This window comes from Eufriesea mexicana, unplaced genomic scaffold (genome assembly GCF_001483705.2).
Source record: "Eufriesea mexicana isolate 0111107269 unplaced genomic scaffold, ASM148370v2 scaffold2913, whole genome shotgun sequence".
In the NCBI taxonomy this organism is placed as follows: domain Eukaryota; kingdom Metazoa; phylum Arthropoda; class Insecta; order Hymenoptera; family Apidae; genus Eufriesea; species Eufriesea mexicana.
Genome location: NW_016910993.1, coordinates 719045 through 738509, shown reverse-complemented (window position 1 = coordinate 738509; position 19465 = coordinate 719045). Strand labels below are relative to the sequence as shown.

General features: G+C 27.5%; 3 protein-coding genes across 4 annotated transcripts in view; 2 read left to right on the top strand and 1 right to left on the bottom strand.

Annotated features, from left to right (window-relative positions):
• slf (C-type lectin domain-containing protein slf) overlaps positions 1–6410 on the top strand; it is a 34008-nt gene extending 27598 nt beyond the window's left edge. For both annotated transcript variants that reach the window (XM_017904508.1, XM_017904509.1), the window contains exons 3-4: positions 2140–2319; positions 5917–6410. In XM_017904508.1, coding sequence (XP_017759997.1) covers positions 2140–2319; positions 5917–6299 — 563 coding nt within the window. In that variant the 3' untranslated portion in view covers positions 6300–6410. The remainder of the gene's footprint in view (positions 1–2139; positions 2320–5916) is intronic.
• Positions 6411–7043: 633 nt separating this feature from the next.
• l(2)37Cd (general transcription factor IIIC subunit l(2)37Cd) lies at positions 7044–10017 on the bottom strand. Its single transcript, XM_017904520.1, has 7 exons — positions 9742–10017; positions 9423–9596; positions 8737–9343; positions 8038–8613; positions 7744–7952; positions 7482–7665; positions 7044–7238 (listed from the first exon to the last, which is right to left on the bottom strand). Exons 1-7 carry the CDS (start codon positions 9901–9903, stop codon positions 7072–7074), a joined length of 2079 nt encoding a protein of 692 aa, XP_017760009.1. The 5' UTR covers positions 9904–10017; the 3' UTR covers positions 7044–7071.
• Positions 10018–11270: 1253 nt separating this feature from the next.
• On the top strand, positions 11271–16433 carry LOC108550713 (E3 ubiquitin-protein ligase MARCH3). The gene is made up of 4 exons (XM_017904530.1): positions 11271–11547; positions 15046–15209; positions 15916–16142; positions 16331–16433. The coding sequence occupies exons 1-4, from the start codon at positions 11397–11399 to the stop codon at positions 16431–16433; spliced, it is 645 nt and encodes a 214-aa protein (XP_017760019.1). The 5' UTR covers positions 11271–11396.
• The last annotated feature ends 3032 nt before the right edge of the window (positions 16434–19465 follow it).

The following is a 19465-nucleotide window of genomic DNA, read 5'->3' as shown; positions in this document are numbered from 1 at the left end:
AATGGCTGTATCTATTATTGACGCGATTGTTCGACAATTGAAGGATTCTAAGAGAGATATGGTATGACTTAATGTAAGAAGTTATGGGAAGATCTTAAATAGGCTTTTGAGAGTTTTTTACCTAATTTATAAGAATTTTTGAGATTGTATAAGTTAACATGTAATTATTAATTTATTATTTTCCTGCAACTTACGCGAATATTTTTTACAATTTTTTGCACCATATTTTGTATAGTAATCTCGCTTGAAGTCAAAATTTTGGTCCACTTCGATTAATCTCTAATAATTTGGGAGACAGTTACATCTAATGTGATCTTTTAAAACCCTAGTAATATAAACGAGAATATATACAGGGTGTCCCAGTAACGGTAGTGTAATCGGAAAGTGGCTGATTCTACATGAAAAAGAAATCGAAAATAAAGAATAAAATTTTTTGATTCGAAGTTTCGTTATCGAGAAAATCGACTTTGAATGTTCACCCAGTACGTGTGTACTTAGCTATGGCTTAGATGTATGCACTATTAATACATCAACATCGGTGGTACAACCGAGGAGGGAATAATTTTATATAAAAAAACAAATCGAAAATAAAGAATAAAATTTTTTGATTCGAAGCTTCGTTATCGAAAAAATTGACTTTGAATATTCACCAAATACGCTGGTACACTAATAGTTCAACCACCTAAACCATAGCTAAGTGCACGTGCACTCGGTGAATATTGAAAGTCGATTTTCTCGATCACGAAGCTTCGAATCAAAAAATTTTATTCTTCATTTTCGATTTGTTTTTTCATGTCGAATCGCCTCTCACATTTTCGGTTGTACTACTATTGCTGCGATAATCTGTATATCTTCCAATTATAAGTTAAATGACGTTATACGAGGTGTTAAGTATAAGCTGTTTGTCGATGTTGTGTGCAGTGTATTGACTTGACAAATACTTGAAGAATCATCCTGATATAGGAAACGATGAAATGTTTGGTATAGTTAGGGAAACCGGTATAGGAAGTTCGTAAAGCGTTAAGTGGCGACACCTATTGATACAACTGTTCACGGTTGACGTAGCTTGTTAGAGTGGTCAAACCATTCGTGAATGAATACATAATATTCTTACCTGTAATCTTTTATTAAAATTGCACATGATATCATGTCGTGGTTGTATTTTGTTCAATAACAATTACGGAATTAGTGAAAATTAAGTCACCGTTGTTAAAAAGTAGGATACATTATTAAAAAAAGCAATACTAACAATAAGGTGAACCGAGACTAAATGAGATTCGCGTTTCTAAATCTGCCGAATTACTCATTTTGGTATTAGAAAACGTTCTAAAGTTTAGCTTCTGACCGATTTCACAGCCTTACTACTGTATATTGCGTAACAAATAAATGCCTCGAATGTTTTACCATAAGTTTACTTTTAGACTAACTATTTCTTTACGATTTCTATACATCTCATATCTTTTTGAAATGACATTAGAAAACTGTTGAATCACTGATGCTAAAAATATTTTAATTAGCACATTTAATAAATATCTTCACATTAATTGGAATCTTTCATGGATAGCTATGACACGTGAGAAACGTGAAGATTATTGAAAGTAGAAAATCTTCAAATACATAATTCTACACTTTCAGCTATTCTTTTAAAAAATTCTTAAAAAATTCTTATATGGAATTTTATAAAATTCTTAAAAAATTCATAACAAATTTTTATATGGAATTTTATAAAATTCTTTTAGAAAATTTGATAAAATACAAAATTTCTAAATAACTCCAAATAATTCCAATCCTTGAATAGAATGTAATGTCAGTATAAGCGATAAAAGAGAAACTCGAATATAAAAATCGCTTTCTTTTGAGACCATGTCACAAACTATTTCAGTGATGACCTAATAGAAGGTTAATTATGTTTTAATAGACTATTCAGCCTTTTAATGAATCTTTAATTAGTTCTCTAATTATTTGCACTTTTGGTATCCATTCTAGCCATTTCGTTACTCGTGATAAAATCTGAAACACAGTTATAAGTATTTCAATTAAACAAGCATCGAAAGATCAATTTAATAAAAATTCTAATTTCATCGAATAAAAGAAATTATTTAATAAAATGAAGTTAATACTCGTGTGTTGAAATTACAGGACCAAAAGAATTCAACTACAGAGGGCACAATTACTTCTACAGCGGACATGTTCCCGCTCATGCGAACCAGAGGGTAGACTGGTTAGATGCTAGGAACATCTGCAGAGAATACTGCATGGACCTCGTCTCGATGGAGACACAGGATGAGAACAACTTAATCTTCAAACTCATCCAACAAAGTAAGTAATTCAAATTGTAGAGATACTTTGCCAGAATAACCTCAAACTTGTTAATTATTTTACAGATTAACCATTAAGATTCTTGAACCGTTTCTTAAGAACAAAACCTGCAAACTATTTTAATGAAATTTGAATACAAACTGGTGAAAAGGTATACAGGCTGTAAAGAAGAAGATTGCCTCATTAGCATAAAACAGTATTTCTGCATTAAGTTAAATTTAATCACGTAGTTAAATTACATAAGAATTTATGAACCAAAGAATATTAAAATTACGCTATAAATCATATTAGACTTTTCAAAGAATTCTCTTTGGCGATGACTCAAGGCAAGACAATTCGTAGAACGAAAATTTTTATTAACCTGCATTTGCTTATTCATGAGTAAAAATCCATTCATCAAATTCATTCACGTGGTTGAATAATCTCGTAGCAGCGATTACTAGAATAAGCATAATTCATTAACGCGTGATGCACAGGCACGTTTCGCGAATAGACTCACGCGTGATCACGAAACGCTTTTACCTTCGGTTTCGTGCGGATTCAATGTGTATCCTGATTGCATCGCAATTAACTCCTCTTTTCTTTCTGTTTTTTTCTTTATTGTCACTCCTCACGTAAGCTTCATTTCGCAACGTTCGCTCTGCCATCCTTTCATGCATGCGCACGGGAACACAGAGTAGAAGACACGAAGAAACGCAAAGTTCAAATGGATTGCGGAATTCCTCGTATACTCTGAAAGTAATATCCATACATCGATGTTGCGAGAATCTCTTTTATAAACAATTCGTTGATAACCAGTGTTTGAATTTACCTCGTGCGTTTAGCAAAATTTTATTTGGAATTTTAGGTTAGGTAATTTCATAGTTGAACAATTCTGAATTTTCTTCAAATATGAAAATGAAAAATTTATAAGCAGAAATCAATTTCAATTTAATCGGCTTTAGCTCTGAGTATTATCTTTCTGATCCAAATTCGATTTTTTTGGGTTACTATATACAAAATTTTGGTAATCTAAAGAATTATAATGATTGTCAAAATTTATTCAGTTTATAGAGCAATCATTGATATAACAATTTTTAATTAGAAAAAATAATGAAAAATTAGAAGTAAACCAATGTATTTCATCTTTCGAATTTTTTTCAAATATTTTTGTAAAAATAACAAACTCTATTGCACATTTATTTAATCATATCATAGCTACAAATATTAAATTATATTTGTATACGTGTAAATAGAATATAACAAAAAATATAAATAGATTTAACCTAAAAGTCAAATTTAATTAATAAATACGATACTGTACTTGCCAATTAATATTAGTAATATTTCAGATAATTAAATTTTTACGAAGCTTACTAAAGTTGGAAATTGCGAGAGTCAATAACAGGTTTTCAAATCGTTCGTTTCGAAGCAGCAAAGAGGATTGGTGAAATAGGCACGATCGGTGATTACGCTAATTTGAGCAATAATCGATAGTTAACCTAAACGACGTATACCAAATAATTTCGTATAACGGTGGCTATTAAATTTTACGTGTTAGCAAAAATCTAAGGAGATATACAATCATTTATTTAACGTCAGACTTAGAAAGTTCTACAACCACTGAGATCAAATCGGTAACAGGAACACAGAAGCAGCAGTCAGGTCCACGAACAATTTATTACCTCACGTGACTTTCGTTCTTTAGCTGGCTGGATAGCGCAGAAATTTCGAAACAAATGATCCATTGCTATGAGGTCTTCAACTTCACTTTAAGTGGCTTGTAACATCGTCTCTTCAGCCATAGTGTTTCTTCACAACTGAAGAAAGTGAAAGACCCATCAATTTTATGGTTGGTTATTAGGAGAACAATATCGTGGAGAATATCTTTTGATCGAGCAGATATTTCAAAGAACGAGAACGATATCAATCGATTGTAATTAGTCATTGGTGTTATAAAAATGTGTTACGTATAATTAGCTATCAATATATTGAAACAGTTACATGCATAAAATTACCTTTTTATTTAATAAACAATTTAAAAAATGAAGAATTTTCGAATCTCATACTTTGCTGCTGGCTATTATAAGCAATTATAATATTTAATAGTATTAATAATATTAATAATAATTAATTAATACAATTATAATAGTATTTCTATTATAATTTAGCTTATCAAATACAAGCACTATTATAAGCAATTATAATAGTGTTTGTATTTGATAAATTAAATTAATCAGTTTGTATATAATTGACACAAAAAATGAGAACAAACAATTTATTAACCTTATGATCAACAATTACAATTATTTATTAAAAGAATTCTTAATTATAATTATTTATATAAAAAATCTGTTAAAATAAACATTTTTTTCTCCAAACAAACATTTTACAAGATGGAAGGGAAATATTTATTAACTTCATCTAATTACTTGTTTAAATTTAATTATTGGTAATAATCTGCAATTAAAAAATATTAAATTATTTTATCCAAGAAGCATTTTAAAATATATGTAATATTTATTACTTTTACCGTAAACTGTTGTTTATGTTGTCTATTATTAGAACCTCATCACAAGGCTATTCCCTCATGTAACAAACATTTTGATAAACAAGAACGTTCATTCAATACACATAGGTCTAAATTTGCATGTGGTTCATTTACATACAACTAATTGCTTTCGCAAGTGCAGATACAATTTCTATTCGTTGTCGAGAGGTTAGAATCTCCGAGTTAGCGAGCTAATGACAGAATCCTCAAGGCGAAACGAAGGATCTTTAAGTGGGTTGAGGCTGTGGAGTCTCATCTTTTTATATACATACATACACAGTTGCATCATGGAACGCATCAATCATTTCAAACGAATGTGTGTGTTACCGTGGACTAATACGATCTGAAAATCATCTGTGTTGGCATTTCTACGGCTATTTAACTCGTTTGTGCTTAGAACATTATTCGAAAATTGTTATTCTATTCTTGAAGACAACAATAGAAATTTTCTATGAAATATTTTTATTTCATACTTCATCGAAAATAAGAATATAACAGAAGCAGAAATTTAAAAAATTAGGTATATATAACAAAATTATAACATTTAAATATTTAAACATTTAAAAATTTGTTATGTTCCATTTTGGAATATTTATGGACCGAAAATAAAAATGAATCATACAGCGTATAATTTTTACGATATTTTATCACGAAATAAATATTATCACAAATATGAAGTTCAGTTTCCTTTATAAATTAATTCCATTCGGAGAAAAGAAGATTATCGATATTTATCAACCGGAAGTATCGATTAATCAAAAAGTCATTTTTCGTAAGATTCTTGCACGTTAGTTTATTAAAAAGTTGTACAGTTTGTATAATAATATATTGATCATTCCATTTATAAATATTACCATATATTAGTTTATTAGATATATCCTTTTTGAATTCGATGAAATATATAATTTCTTCGTAATATAAAATATTTGTAATGTATAACCCCTACTATTTTTGTGGCTTATTATAATGAGTGATTGTAAATTGTAAGATTTTTATTTTTGCTTCATCACTGAAAAGAAAAATTATACATTTAAATTATATATTAACAAATTGTTATTTTCACACAGATGATGTTCCTTTCATTTGGACATCCGGACGTCTTTGCGACTTCAAAGGCTGCGAGAATCGACGTGACCTCGAACCCAAATCCCTTTATGGATGGTTCTGGTCGGCCAACAGAAAGAAGATATCACCAACAAATCAAATCCCCGAAGGTTGGTCCTTCAACCCATGGTCTCAAACTGGTCATAAGAAACTTAGGCAACCGGACAATGCTGAATTCGACATCAATGGCACTAGCGAATCTTGCCTGTCTATATTGAACAACGTTTACAAAGATGGAATCAGCTGGCACGATGTTGCTTGCTATCACCAGAAACCATTCGTCTGTGAGGACTCTGAAGAACTTTTGAACTACGTGGGCAGCACCAATCCTAACATCCGCCTTTAAAGGCCTCGTGAATTAATAATTTACGTCATCAGCACCTGTTTTATCTGTTTCTGTTGCAGCTTAAACGAGACACGACTTAAAAAAAAGACGAAAATAAAAAAACAATCATCAAACATTTCTTATATTTTTTAAGTAAATTTACTTCCTATCAGCTTTAAAACGTTATCTTTTATATTGGTAACATGTCAAAGATTGAATCGAACTACAAAAGTTTGGACTTTTCAAATAAAAAAAAAGAGTAAATTACGCATGCTAAAATAATAATAAAAATAAAATATAAATTTGTCGATTTAAATCATCAGATTTTATATAAGTAAAATTTGTATGAAACTAAATATTATTGAGAAACTACAATCGCAATTTTTCAAAAGCATTTAATTATTTTTTCTCATACAAATATTAGTAATACAAATGCCATTACAATGATTATAAGTACATGTCATTAGGTATTTATGAATAACATTGGAATGTGTCTCGTTACTGCACTCTTCCTGCACTCATTCTTCAAAGGAATTCAATAATCTTTTACATTGTGTTTAATTTGTAATTACAATATCAGTTAATGAGTAATTAATAATGTAAACATATTTATTAATAGACATTTGGCAGACAGACTCTGTACATTTATGAATAAACTTTAATTGTAGATATTTAAAAGATTCAATTTATTTAGTAAATCTTACGAATTACACGTACGAACTTATTTGAAGTTAATAATGTTATATTTTTTATTTATGTGTGATTTATTTATGTTATATTTTTGTTTATATTTTTACTCATTTTCCGTTGTAATAGCGTCGGGTTCAAGTTGATCATATTTTTCTTCACTTTCTTCCGCGCTAGAAATGGAATTACTTTTTTTCTTTTTCTTTTTACCTTTAAGCTTATTAAGCTTTAATTTAATTCCGCATTTACGTTTTCGAGGTAAAGATGTCGGATCTGAAAATAAAATATTCCAGTATGAAATTATATATACATTTAACTTTTGAGTAGTATTTCTTTTTCCTAAGAAATTAAATAAAGGACTTCGCATTTTTATTCTAAACATTTACCTACTTTTTTATTTTTTAATAAATATATGATTTGAAAATTGTTAAAATTAAAAAAAAATTGGAACTATTCTTTCATATAACAAAAAAGGAATATTTTATATTTAATTTACAGCAAAATATTAATACGCACGATCTTCAGGTATGTTCATTTGCTTCCTTAAAACAGCTCGAACTTGTTTGTTAATAATTTCTCGACATTGCACGTCAAATCCACTTGGTAACCAGCCTCTTTTTTCATGGCATCTGGTACCAGGTAAAGGATCAGGTAATTTTGCTAACATTTCTTGTATTTCATCTACAAGAACGTCACAATACTGAAAGAAATTTCGTACTTAAAATATAAACTGACAAAAGATGATTAATTTCTAAAAAATAAAGAAAGTATAATAAACCTGATAAAACATTTGTCTTGATGGAGGTACCATTCCTTCCCGATAAATATACACATTTTCATTTAAATCTTGTTCTTTTTTAGAACTTTGTTCTTGGCTTGAAGTTGCATTTTGTACTATTGTTTTTTGTTTGGCAGCTGGTGTTGATTTATATGGCAATGTATAATCTGAATAATTTCTTTTGCATTTTACAGTAGATCCCAAGCCATCTAAATAAAATGACCAGAATGAGTAAAAAGATGTTTGAACATACGTAATATTTATAACAATAGTTGTAACATTTGAGAAACCTACGCATAGCTTTCAATCTATAATCTAAAGTTTGATATTTTCTTGCAGTAATATCTTTTCTTGGATCGTATCCTAATTTCACCCACATAATCTTCCATGGACCAGTCACAAAGTAATATGCTACTGCGGGTAATAAAATTTTCAGTCGTTCATGAGAAAATTTAGTTTTAAACATTATTGCATTTTTAGACCAAATTGGTCGTTCTTCAAAAATTTGACGAATCTGTTCAAAGTGTACATTTTGAATAAACTTGACTTTCATAGCCGTTTCTATGCCTGCTGGTGGTTTAGTCGGAACTTGCGGTGTCGAAAAATAAATAAAATTCGAGAATCCAGTTTTTCTTTTTCTACTCTTTCCTATTATATTCTCTGGATATGAATTCACTTCAGTTTTTGGTACATATTGCTGTACTGTATCCATTCTGCTGAACGCAGCTGGTGGCAAGAAGTAAGGCACATCATTTTTTAACCAAGAATAATGTGGTATATTGCTTGGATAAATCTTATCATATATACATTCTAATTTTTTAGGATCTTCTTTGCTCTGAGACATAGGCAAGTATTGAAAGTCACAAAGATCTGAAAAATATTATTTACATTTCTTAAATATGATACTGGAATGTTATAAATAAAAATATAAATTTATACAGTAAAAGTAGATAGATTAAATTCACTTCACTCTTTTTTCTAATTAATACATACTCATAAATCTAAATTCTGTGTCAACTCGACCTAAAATTTGTAATTTTGGCAATTCATAATCCTTGTCTTCAGAAAGATCCTCATATTTGTCATGATCAAATGTTGGTAGTATATTTTTCTTGCTTTTTGATAAATTTGTATCAGTTGTATCCAATGATAAATCTTGTAAATCTTTAATACTTTCAGAAAATAAGTCTATGTGGGAAGGGCCAGCAGAGTCGTCTAACGTATTAAAACTACAGCTTTGTACTTGACCAATTAGCTCAGTCATAAGTTGTTTTTGTTGATCATTATTTTCTACGTCATTACATTGTAACATATCTTGAGATCCTGGTAAATTTATTTTATCAACATTATTTTCAATATTTCCAGTATTTTCAGTATTTTCAGTGTCATCAGTTGAAGAGTCATTTAAATTTACTGTGGTTGGTGACTGTTTCTTTTTCGGTTTTGCTTCAGCTTCTTCTGCTTTTTTCACTCTAGATTTTTTAATTCTAACTCTAAGCAGAAAACCGTTAGTATTATGTCTATCACCACAAGTTGGTTTACAATAAATATCATCTGGTCGAAATCTTAATTCCAAACGTCGATTTGGAGTATTTACAGCCTATTAATGTATAAATATAAATTACAATAGTTAGTAATTAGAAATTAATGTTAATCCTTATAAGAATATAATATAATACCGTTGAAATGCTTTGTATGCCACCTAGAGTCTCTACAGCTTTGTCTGGATTAATAACATTTCCAGGATATTTAACACAAATAAATTTCCTATCAAATCTGTGACCTCCAGGAAGTATCGGTCCTACATACTCATTTTCTTGCTGATCATCTACCTTATTTAGATTATCTTCCGTCTGTGTAACATTTACAGTAATCAAAATTTTGTGTTTTGATACATTTTTATAAAATGTAATTCATACTTTTATCAAATTTATTTAAAAAATGTAAGTCATTTTATTAGTAAACGTATAATAACTGAAAATATTAATTTAATCTTACATGTTCATCATTATTAATTTCTGGAACATCACAATAGGAATCGTCGCTATCAGTTTCTTTCCGATATTCATTGATTTTAAAATCTTCATCTTTTTCATCTTGTGCTTTAATATTACCATCGCTATCACTTGATGTACTCATGTCACTATTCTGCATTGACATTCTGCAAGTCGTAAGTGTATCTCTTCGAACGATATATTTTTATGAATAATATCGTGTCAGCATATGCACATACAATAATATTATAACATTAACATGCATTATTGTATCCATATATACTATTATGTCATTTTGTATTTCGTTTTATAATTATAACGCAATTTCATTTGTGCGTATATCCGCCTACGTTACATTTTTAAATTGAAAAAAATTATAATATACATGTTTATTTTTAAGTGTCATTAATTTTATATTATAAAATTATTATGTTTTTACACTTGTAATATTTTGTAAAATAATGTCATACAAAAACTAATGATTATGTTGTGCTCACGTTCGTATTTTTACTATTGAGGTTAGATTCACAATGAACACGACCGTTTAAGGTTAGAAATCTTTCGCCAATACATTATCTGGGTTGTTCAAATTGCCTAACTACAGGCTTCATAAATTTTCTTTTTTTAACTTTGATTATTTTGTCTTTAATTGTAAAAATATGTAAGAAATATATATATTTTAAGTATTATCATTTCAAAAATAATATTATATAAGTAATTTTGTATATTTTTACAATATAAATTTATAATTTGTACGAGAAAATAAATGTTGATAATAAAGTTATAAATATAATATTAATATAAATATTATAAATATGTAAAAAAATATCGACATATTTTGTAATATATATTAGACAATTTCTAAACTCGATTTATAACACTAATTAACTTTTAAATTAAAAATAAAATATTTACTTAAATTCATTATAAAATTTGTTAAAAACAGTAATGTTTTAAAAGATAGTTATATTGAAAAACAAAAGAATATATTACAACACTATTATTGCTACAAAGTAACAATATTCTTGTCAACAATATTAAGAAAAAAAAATTTGTTGGGAAAAATAAGTAAAAAGAAAGTAAATGAAAGTGTAAAGGTATTAACTACTGTATAATAATCTATTTCATGGTCCTAAAAACTACCACAAAATTATAAATAAATTTTTATTGCTATAAATAAATAAACAAAATTGATACAATAAATCAGATTCATCCTAATCAATCTTTATATACAATTTTTCAAAACAAATTTAAGATATTGAACAAAGTAAATAATAATTTGTTTATCAAATATTTCATCAGAAACAAACTGATTTCAGAATAAAACATCAATGATACATGCGAATATTCACAATTACATATTCTTAATATTTTATTAAAATAGATATAAACATACGTATTTAAAATTATTCAGACACTCTGTTTCACTTCTACGAATCAAGACTTTTCAATATAGTTAATTCTCATAGGAATCAAAACACTTCGGTGACTATGTCAAGGATAAAAACATCGATTCGATCGACGATCGAAGCTGTTTCGATTACTGAAACAAAGCAACCGGTTGATTTCATCTGGACAACGCTACGACAACGTCCGGCAACTAACGCATAGCTGGCGATAATTCCTCGATAATAGCTCGATAACGGGTCTCATTGTCCCATGGAATTTCAACAGAACAGTGCAACAACGACGGTGTTCGGCGACGCCGCGACCACCGACACGCCGAAAATCTCCTCGCCTTTGTATCGACGCAATATGACACCGGATAAACGAAGTCCCGGCTCTATTTACTGCCGAATTTGTCACGAAGGTATACGATATTAATAACTTTCAATCTTTTTTTCACTTTTTTTTTCTTTTGCTTTCAAATATATCGATCGTGTAACCTGTACGATCTTTATTTACTTCTTCAATTGTTTTACTATCGAGTGATTTAAAATTGAAACTTACTAAGTGTTTTCATGATTCGATTAACACGTTTGGAGTGTTTGAAAACAATGTGTTGTTGCAGTTTAAATAATAAATTTTTTTATATAAATATGGTGTATCAGTTGTGTTCTAACATCCACGAGTATTAAGTGATAAATTTGTCATTTAAATAAAGACTTCAGTGATAAATTAAATATAAAGTGTTTGTGTAATTTAAAGACGAAGTATCTTTACGAATGAAATAGGAACTTTGAAAGTGAATTATTGCAAACTGTGTTCAAGATCTAGTTACTTACTAGAACATTTAAATGTGAGGTGTCTTTGCAAGTGAAATAATAACTTCAGGAGTAAATCAAGTGTTGAATAAAAGTGAACAGAAATTAAATAAATTCCTTCAAAAAGTAACGAATAATTTTTACATAGTTTTAACTGTAGTGACATTATTTCTTGCCATGTCTATTTTTAATCAGTGGCTTCTAGTACGTTTTCGTGAAAGATAAATAGTGATATGAAATATATATGTGTGTATATTACATGTCATTCGGCTAAAAATGATATTAGAATGGAAAAAGGTAGAATGAAAAAAGTGTAGTATATTTACGGAATATGCTTAAAAGGGTATGTCTTGACCTCGATGTAGTGATTCAGTTTTGTGATTAATGGGAAAGTTTAGAAGCGCTAACGTATTTGCTGCATTGTTTTAATGATTTTATCTTTGCTGTAGAACGTTGTTTTAATGTTGTTCGTTGTTGAACAAATGTTCAATTTTAAATAAAGAACATTAACAAACAATCGATAATTGGTATTGAGACTGTTATTATATGTCAGATGAGAGAGACAAGGAAAAGTATATTAAATTCGTTTATCACGAATTTAACGAGTGTATCAATCTTTTGCTTCCTGTATGGTCTTGTACCTTTCTTTGTAATAAATACCTTAATAATACAGTACGTTAAAATGGTGCAATATATCATTATTTATAACGAAGAATAAAAAGATAATAGACATGAGAATGGATCATAAAGGGATTTATTAATCAATAAAAAATTTAATTAATATCTTAGGCTAATTATTGCTTTAAAAATGTATTAATATTGTATTTCTATATTTATTATTATATTATCTCATTTTTCACATAATTAATATAATTATATTACTAATTATTAAAAATCTTGTATAATATTTTTAAATAACTTGGAGATAACAAATTTAATATATATTTTATATGATTTTATGTAATAATTGTTCGATAAATTTGATTATGTATTGTAATAGTTCGATTGTTTATATTTTAATGATTGTATGTGTTTTACTTTTTATCAGTTACTTGAACATTGTCATTAGAAAATTTCGCAAGAATACAATGACGTTCCTGAATATACTCTGAGTCACAGTCTGTGATAGGTGCTATATTTTGTGATGAAACGATAACAAGAACAGGTTACTAGTAATCTATAACATATAAACTATAGAACTATTAAATATATATATATACAATCACGTGTATAATTGTAATTATTAATAAAAAAAAAGGTTATATTGGATACATGTACGATTTCTTAAACAAACACGTAATAATTAATTAAGTAAAAAAAAATTTATATTTGAAAATAAATTTTTAGGTTTTATTTTTAAGAAATTATAAATATGTTTTAAAAATTTTGAAACTAAGTTATGAAGTTTAATCAAGATCATTGAAAATTTTTGAATTTTTCGAAGTTCAACTGAATTTAAAAAAAGGGATAATGATTGGGATAATGAAAGGGAAAAAAAAGTTTTATTTTAAAATAAAATAACAAGTTTATATTTAAAATTTTCAGTTGGAGAAATGTAAGATTTAAACAAAATTAAAAAATTTAATTGAATTCGAAAAGATATCTAAAATTTGTTTTAAACTAAAACTGAATTTTCTTTAATTATAAAAATTTTGTAAAAATATTACGATTTTTTATTAATAGTAAGTATTAAATTATGTGCAAGGTTAATTCTTATCTTATAATTTTATTATCTATATGAATAATATCGATAAAAAATCTTATGATAAGATTAACGAACTTAAAACTACTTTGATGTAAAGATATATATTTTATGTATTATAGTTTTAGAAAAATTTCAATCAAAAACTCTTCGGATAATAGTAAATACACTGTGATTCGTGACCAAAAATATATCAAGGAAAGATCCTCAAGTATCATCGGTAAAAAAGGAAATTGCAAACTACATGAATGAATATTTGAATAAATTTCCAAATAATCTTCTGAAGAATTTTTCAATATTTTCGAGCTCAAAAATTGTAATTACTCAGAAAAAATAGATTTTATAACACAACTTTAGGTTCAGTTATTCAGAAAATTGAAATTAAATTTTAAATAAAATCTGGAGGCAATGTATTTTCATAACATTTATACTATATTATATAATATATGTATTGGTCTTTTTATGATCTTTTTATTATCTATTTCACAGGCCATATAGTTTTTTTTTTTAATATTTTGTTTCTTTTAAGAATGAATTTTGTCAAGTGAATTTTGCAGGACATTAAAGTACTCAATTGATAACAAACATAAATCTAGAATGGAGCGGATGTGGTTAACTAACCTATATAGTAAAGACTAATGTTTGTCACTTGCTCTCCATTTATATACCTAGCTCAAATTTCTCGTTCAAAAACAACTCATATTTCCTATCGATCTATTACGGATATTTACTTTTAATTTAATTTAATTATATAAAATATTCAATTATTTTATTTTTTGGAAAAAATTTATAATTAAAACTCAATACTTAACGTTGAAAATGTTACGAACATAGTATCATTAATACTAAAACTATAGACATACATATAATGCATATCTCAATGTAATATACAATAATAATGTGAATTAAATTAGTATAATGGAAACAAATAGATTTTATTATAATTGCACTCCTGTTTCAATGAAAATTAACAGTAACTGCAAGAGTAAAGTATTTAAATAATAATTTAAAGTATTTCTAGTTTGATAGTTCCAATGTTACGAAACTTAATTAACAAAATTATTTATAGTTTATTTATATTTATATAATATTATATTAATTATTAAATATAAAAAAGGATATTTTTTATAATTATCCAAATTTGTATTGAACGTTATTAATTAATCAAAAACAATGAGAAATTTCTCAAAAATATACTGCAAAACAATTTATTTAAAATAAATAATCGCAACAGATTATTAATAGTTCTACAAAGCTTATGTTACAATATTTCTATAATCTTTCTTATTGTACGAAGTATAACAACATATTACTTATTATTACTTTATTTTTATTTCTATAATTAAACTTATTGACGATATTATTAAATAGATTGGTATAATAAGAAAAATTTGATTCACAGATGGAGGCGTGGAAGAATTGATAGATCCTTGTGAATGCTCTGGTACGTTGGGCTTAATCCATGCATGTTGTTTAGAAAAATGGTTGTCTATGTCGAACACAGATCGTTGCGAGATTTGTAAACATTCGTTTGCGATACAGAGGCAGAATAAACCATTATCACAGGTAATTTTCTATTTTTTCTTATTTTTTTGTTCTTATTTATTTGGTCGTTTATTCGATCGTATTTTAATTTTGATTTTAATTTTAAGCCAGTCCACAAATTCCAGGAGATGGCAAGGAAGAGATGATAGTGCAGAATAATTTACACCATCGAATAATTTTCATTAAACATTGAGATCGGGAGAATTCTATTCCTTTTAGAGAATTAATCCATTTATCGAATATAATTATATAATTAAATGAAACCTAAATGTATCAGAATTAAGTATAATTTAAGTAAACGTAGGGGCGATTAATTTAAAAATTTATGTGAATTTACTTAAGTGCCGAGAGTTTCGAATCATGAAAATAACAATTTTGAATTTTGAATGGTTTCGAGTGACCAATCTTTATTAATCCTTTGCATTCGATGATATTTTGTCTAAAGAAGAGTAGATATTCAAAGATTCTCTGATATAAAGCTGACGATATTTTTTTCATCGGTAAATAAGAAATCGTATAATAATCAACTCGTAGAATTATTCGATTTTGATACTTCATATATTGTTACATTACCGCAAATTTGAGATATTAATTAATATTGATCTCCAAAATTTTATTAAACGGTGACTGAAGGTCGCCTCTTGAGTGCTAAGGGTTAAAAACATTTTAAAATTGCAACAATTTAATTTTCAAAAATCTAAGCGTTATTAAGTGTAAATTATTGCAGTCTTTCAGGCAATGGTGGAGGACTAGGAATATATATGGACCTCAAGGTGTAGCTGGTGATGTAGTGTGCTTGGTATTGTTAACTCCACTTTGTATTGCGGCAACATACTTGTGTGCAGTTGGTGCATTTGCTTACACCAAACGTGGTTTTTGGGAAGGAACAGGTTTGGCTGCTCTTTGTTGCATGCTAGTGACCACTTATTGTTTGTGGTTGATTGTCACTATCAGGTATGACTGCCTTATGTTCCTAATATGAGAAAAATTATGGATTAACATACAGCGTTCCCGCGTTGTTAATAATATTTTATATATTTATGATGAACTTCTTAAATAATTTAATAAAATCTAATAAGTTAATGAAAATAAAATTAAGATTAAATGATAATTTTAATTCACATTTAAATTTGTATTTTTAGGTTTCATTTTAAGTCGTGGAAACAGTGGCGCAGAAGAAATCAAGATGTCAAGCTAATAGTGAAACATAAGTCTGAAGTATTGTCGAATTTTCAAATCCTTTAAAAGTTAGATATTTAAATGCGTACGCTTTGAAACTTAAACGAATGGAAGGAATATATTTTAAAAATCAGATTGATGACAACTGATTTAAATGCGTTGGATAGTTTTCATTAAAAAACTATTGAAAGCATTTGAAAGTTGATCGTTGAAAGAATTTACGTATAATTTGTCATTAAAAGAACCTTATCTTTCTATACTTCTAAAATGATCTCTTCTTTTTTGCAGTTAGTTAAACTTTTGTCCATTCAGTATTGAATATTGTTAAAATTAAAATACACTACTGATAAGTGATATGGGTACATTCTGGACAAATCTGTGATCGAGCGATGTACAATTGTGTAATATCGTGCTAATTAATATAGGGAATTGATATTGTATGATATTAATAATAGCTCAAATAATGAAGTACCTGAACGGACAGATACAAGATAGTTTTATCAACAACATGTTCCATAAAATAAAAAAAATCGAACAAACGTTTGTAAAAAATTTGAGAAGTTCGAGTATAAATAATATCTATCAAAAAAATTTTAAAGAATATCAATTAATGTTTGTTTATTTAAAAACTGCTTGTTTCGTATGTGATATTAATATACTTATCTCCTCGAGCGTTTAGGTTACAATTAATAACAAAATAGTGATCTGTACTTACGAATAATTGTACGTGTACTCATAATCATACTTAATATTGAAGTTACTTAATTAATTTAAGGCAACACTATATAGTATTTTTAGTAATTTATTTTTATCTATCGCACCGAAACGAATATGTATATAAGAGCACTCTTTTAAAAAAATAGATTTATACAACATATCTTATGCTCAAAGAATTGCGAGCAAATTTTGATACATCTATGTAAAAGCGTAATTCATAAAATTTTTTATACGTGTGTGTGTGTGTGTTTTCCTAAAAATACAAAGGCGTGTGTTGTATTTAGGACAAAAACCATTGATACGAACATATTTTGATATGAAATGTTAAAAGTTTTTAAGGACATAGTTAAAAATACATAATACTAATATTTGTACGCTATTCAAAACTTCATTTTAGCGGTAGTTTTGTAAAATGAAAATTGTAAACAGTATATTTAAATTTTTCCAAACAAATTAAAAAAAATAATAACAGTTGTGATGGTTTTCCTAATTTATGTAAAAGAGCATTTTTTATGTTGTTCAATTTGTATTACACAATGGGATTAAAATCTGCTCAAGAAACTACAAAATCAACAATACAAAAAGGATTACAAACAAATATTTAACTTATTTGCGATTAAGTATGTTAAGTGAATAAAAATTCTACTGTAATCCACCAAATTATTATGAAAAATAATCTAAAGCTTTTTTAAGTCTTTGTAAAATATTTTGTAGAAAAATGAAAACAGATGTCATTGTAAAATGTTTTGTGTTATCGTTATACTGAGAATCAAATTATATTTCTGTTTGTGAAATGTAATTTTATTTTCGTTATTCTGAAGAGTTTTAGTAAATTTAGTTTATACTAAGTTTATGTCTACATTAATGCGTGCACAAAATTTATAAATTAATTGCATAAAATATATTAATTAATGATAAACTATTATTGTAGTATCTATGGGAACAGTTCAAACACGCTGTGCAATAATCACTAATTAACAAGAAATTTATATCCAAAATTATATTAGAGAGTTTTTTAAAAACCCGTCTTTACGATGTAATTATAAAAGTTCAGAAATTAATCACAAAAATTGTGTAATTTGTTAATTTTTCTATCCTGTTTTAACCGCTGTCTATGCTGCAATGTCACATGGTATTCGACGACCTTCTCGCGCATTCTGTGCTCCTGTTACCTATCCCGAGCTTCGAGCCGAAAATCATAGATGGCACTAATTGAATATCGCTTGATTTTTTATCCTCTTTTAATTGCTGTCTAATCCTCGTCTGTGACACCACGTGGTAGTCGACGATCTCCACGTGCATTCTGTGCTCCTATCACCTATCCCGAGCTTCGCGCCGAAAATTATAGATAGCACTGATCGAATGTCCCTTGATCTTTATTTCATTCAGTGAATCAGTGCGACATCAAAGAATTGCATTAAGGGTATATTGAGTTTGCATATTAACAAGATTCGTACTATATATCATATTTTGCTGCACATTTTAGACAACATTTTTGTTTCAATTCTTTGCAATTTTTACAATGACATAAAAGAACATGCAGTAATAATTAGTAAACAATATTTGCTATAAATTTTATAATACCTTAATTATTAATTAATATGTTATTGATAATTTAGAATTTGGACAGTATACAAGTCACACACGAAGACCAAAACAATAAATAAATAACACCATTGTGAGTATAAGAAAGAGACACATGTATATTTTTGTCGTTTGTCTGTATAGTCATAATGAATTGTATTTTTTTGTTCGTAGCCTGTTATACGTGGCGCCATTGCACTTGGTATTCAGATTACGCGTAGCTACGGCACTGTCGAGGTTAGAGAAACGAGCAATAGCTTCGTGGCAGTAAAACCTGGTATACTCGTTACCGTTGAATATTTTCTCCATCTAATCAAATTAAAAACTGTTTCGACAATTCTTTTTCATTATTTCCTTTCAGAAAAACCTTCAGAATACGTCATTGTGGAGCAAATTCGTGTCAAATAGTGAACTTTTTATAAAAATGGAAGAATAGTGCCTAGAAAGTACATATGCACGTTGGTTTATTTTTAAACTTGCATGATCAATTATAGTTATTTAAAAACATAAATAATTATAATTATGGATATTGATAAACTCTTTGCACCCTCTTCTAACCAGTAAGACAACAATGAACCTTCTAACGTTCTTACTGTTCATGTAATACTTTATTTTATTCAGAAATCGTGAGTTTTTAGAAAAAAATGTGGATAGAATGGATAATAATATCTAAGTCCTTTTAAAAAAGTAACACAAAGTATATTTAAATTTAAATATTTAAGTATTTAAATAATAAATATTTAATTTTTATTTATATTAAATTTTAAATATTTAAATATTTAAATAATAAATTATTT

Excerpts from the sequence above, each read along its gene's own strand:
- LOC108550713 (XM_017904530.1), top strand. The coding sequence starts at position 11,397 with ATGGAATTTCAACAGAACAGTGCAACAACGACGGTGTTCGGCGACGCC. Across the intron at positions 15,210-15,915 it reads AGAATAAACCATTATCACAG|TCTTTCAGGCAATGGTGGAG; the intron begins GTAATTTTCTAT and ends AAATTATTGCAG. Across the intron at positions 16,143-16,330 it reads TGGTTGATTGTCACTATCAG|GTTTCATTTTAAGTCGTGGA; the intron begins GTATGACTGCCT and ends TTGTATTTTTAG.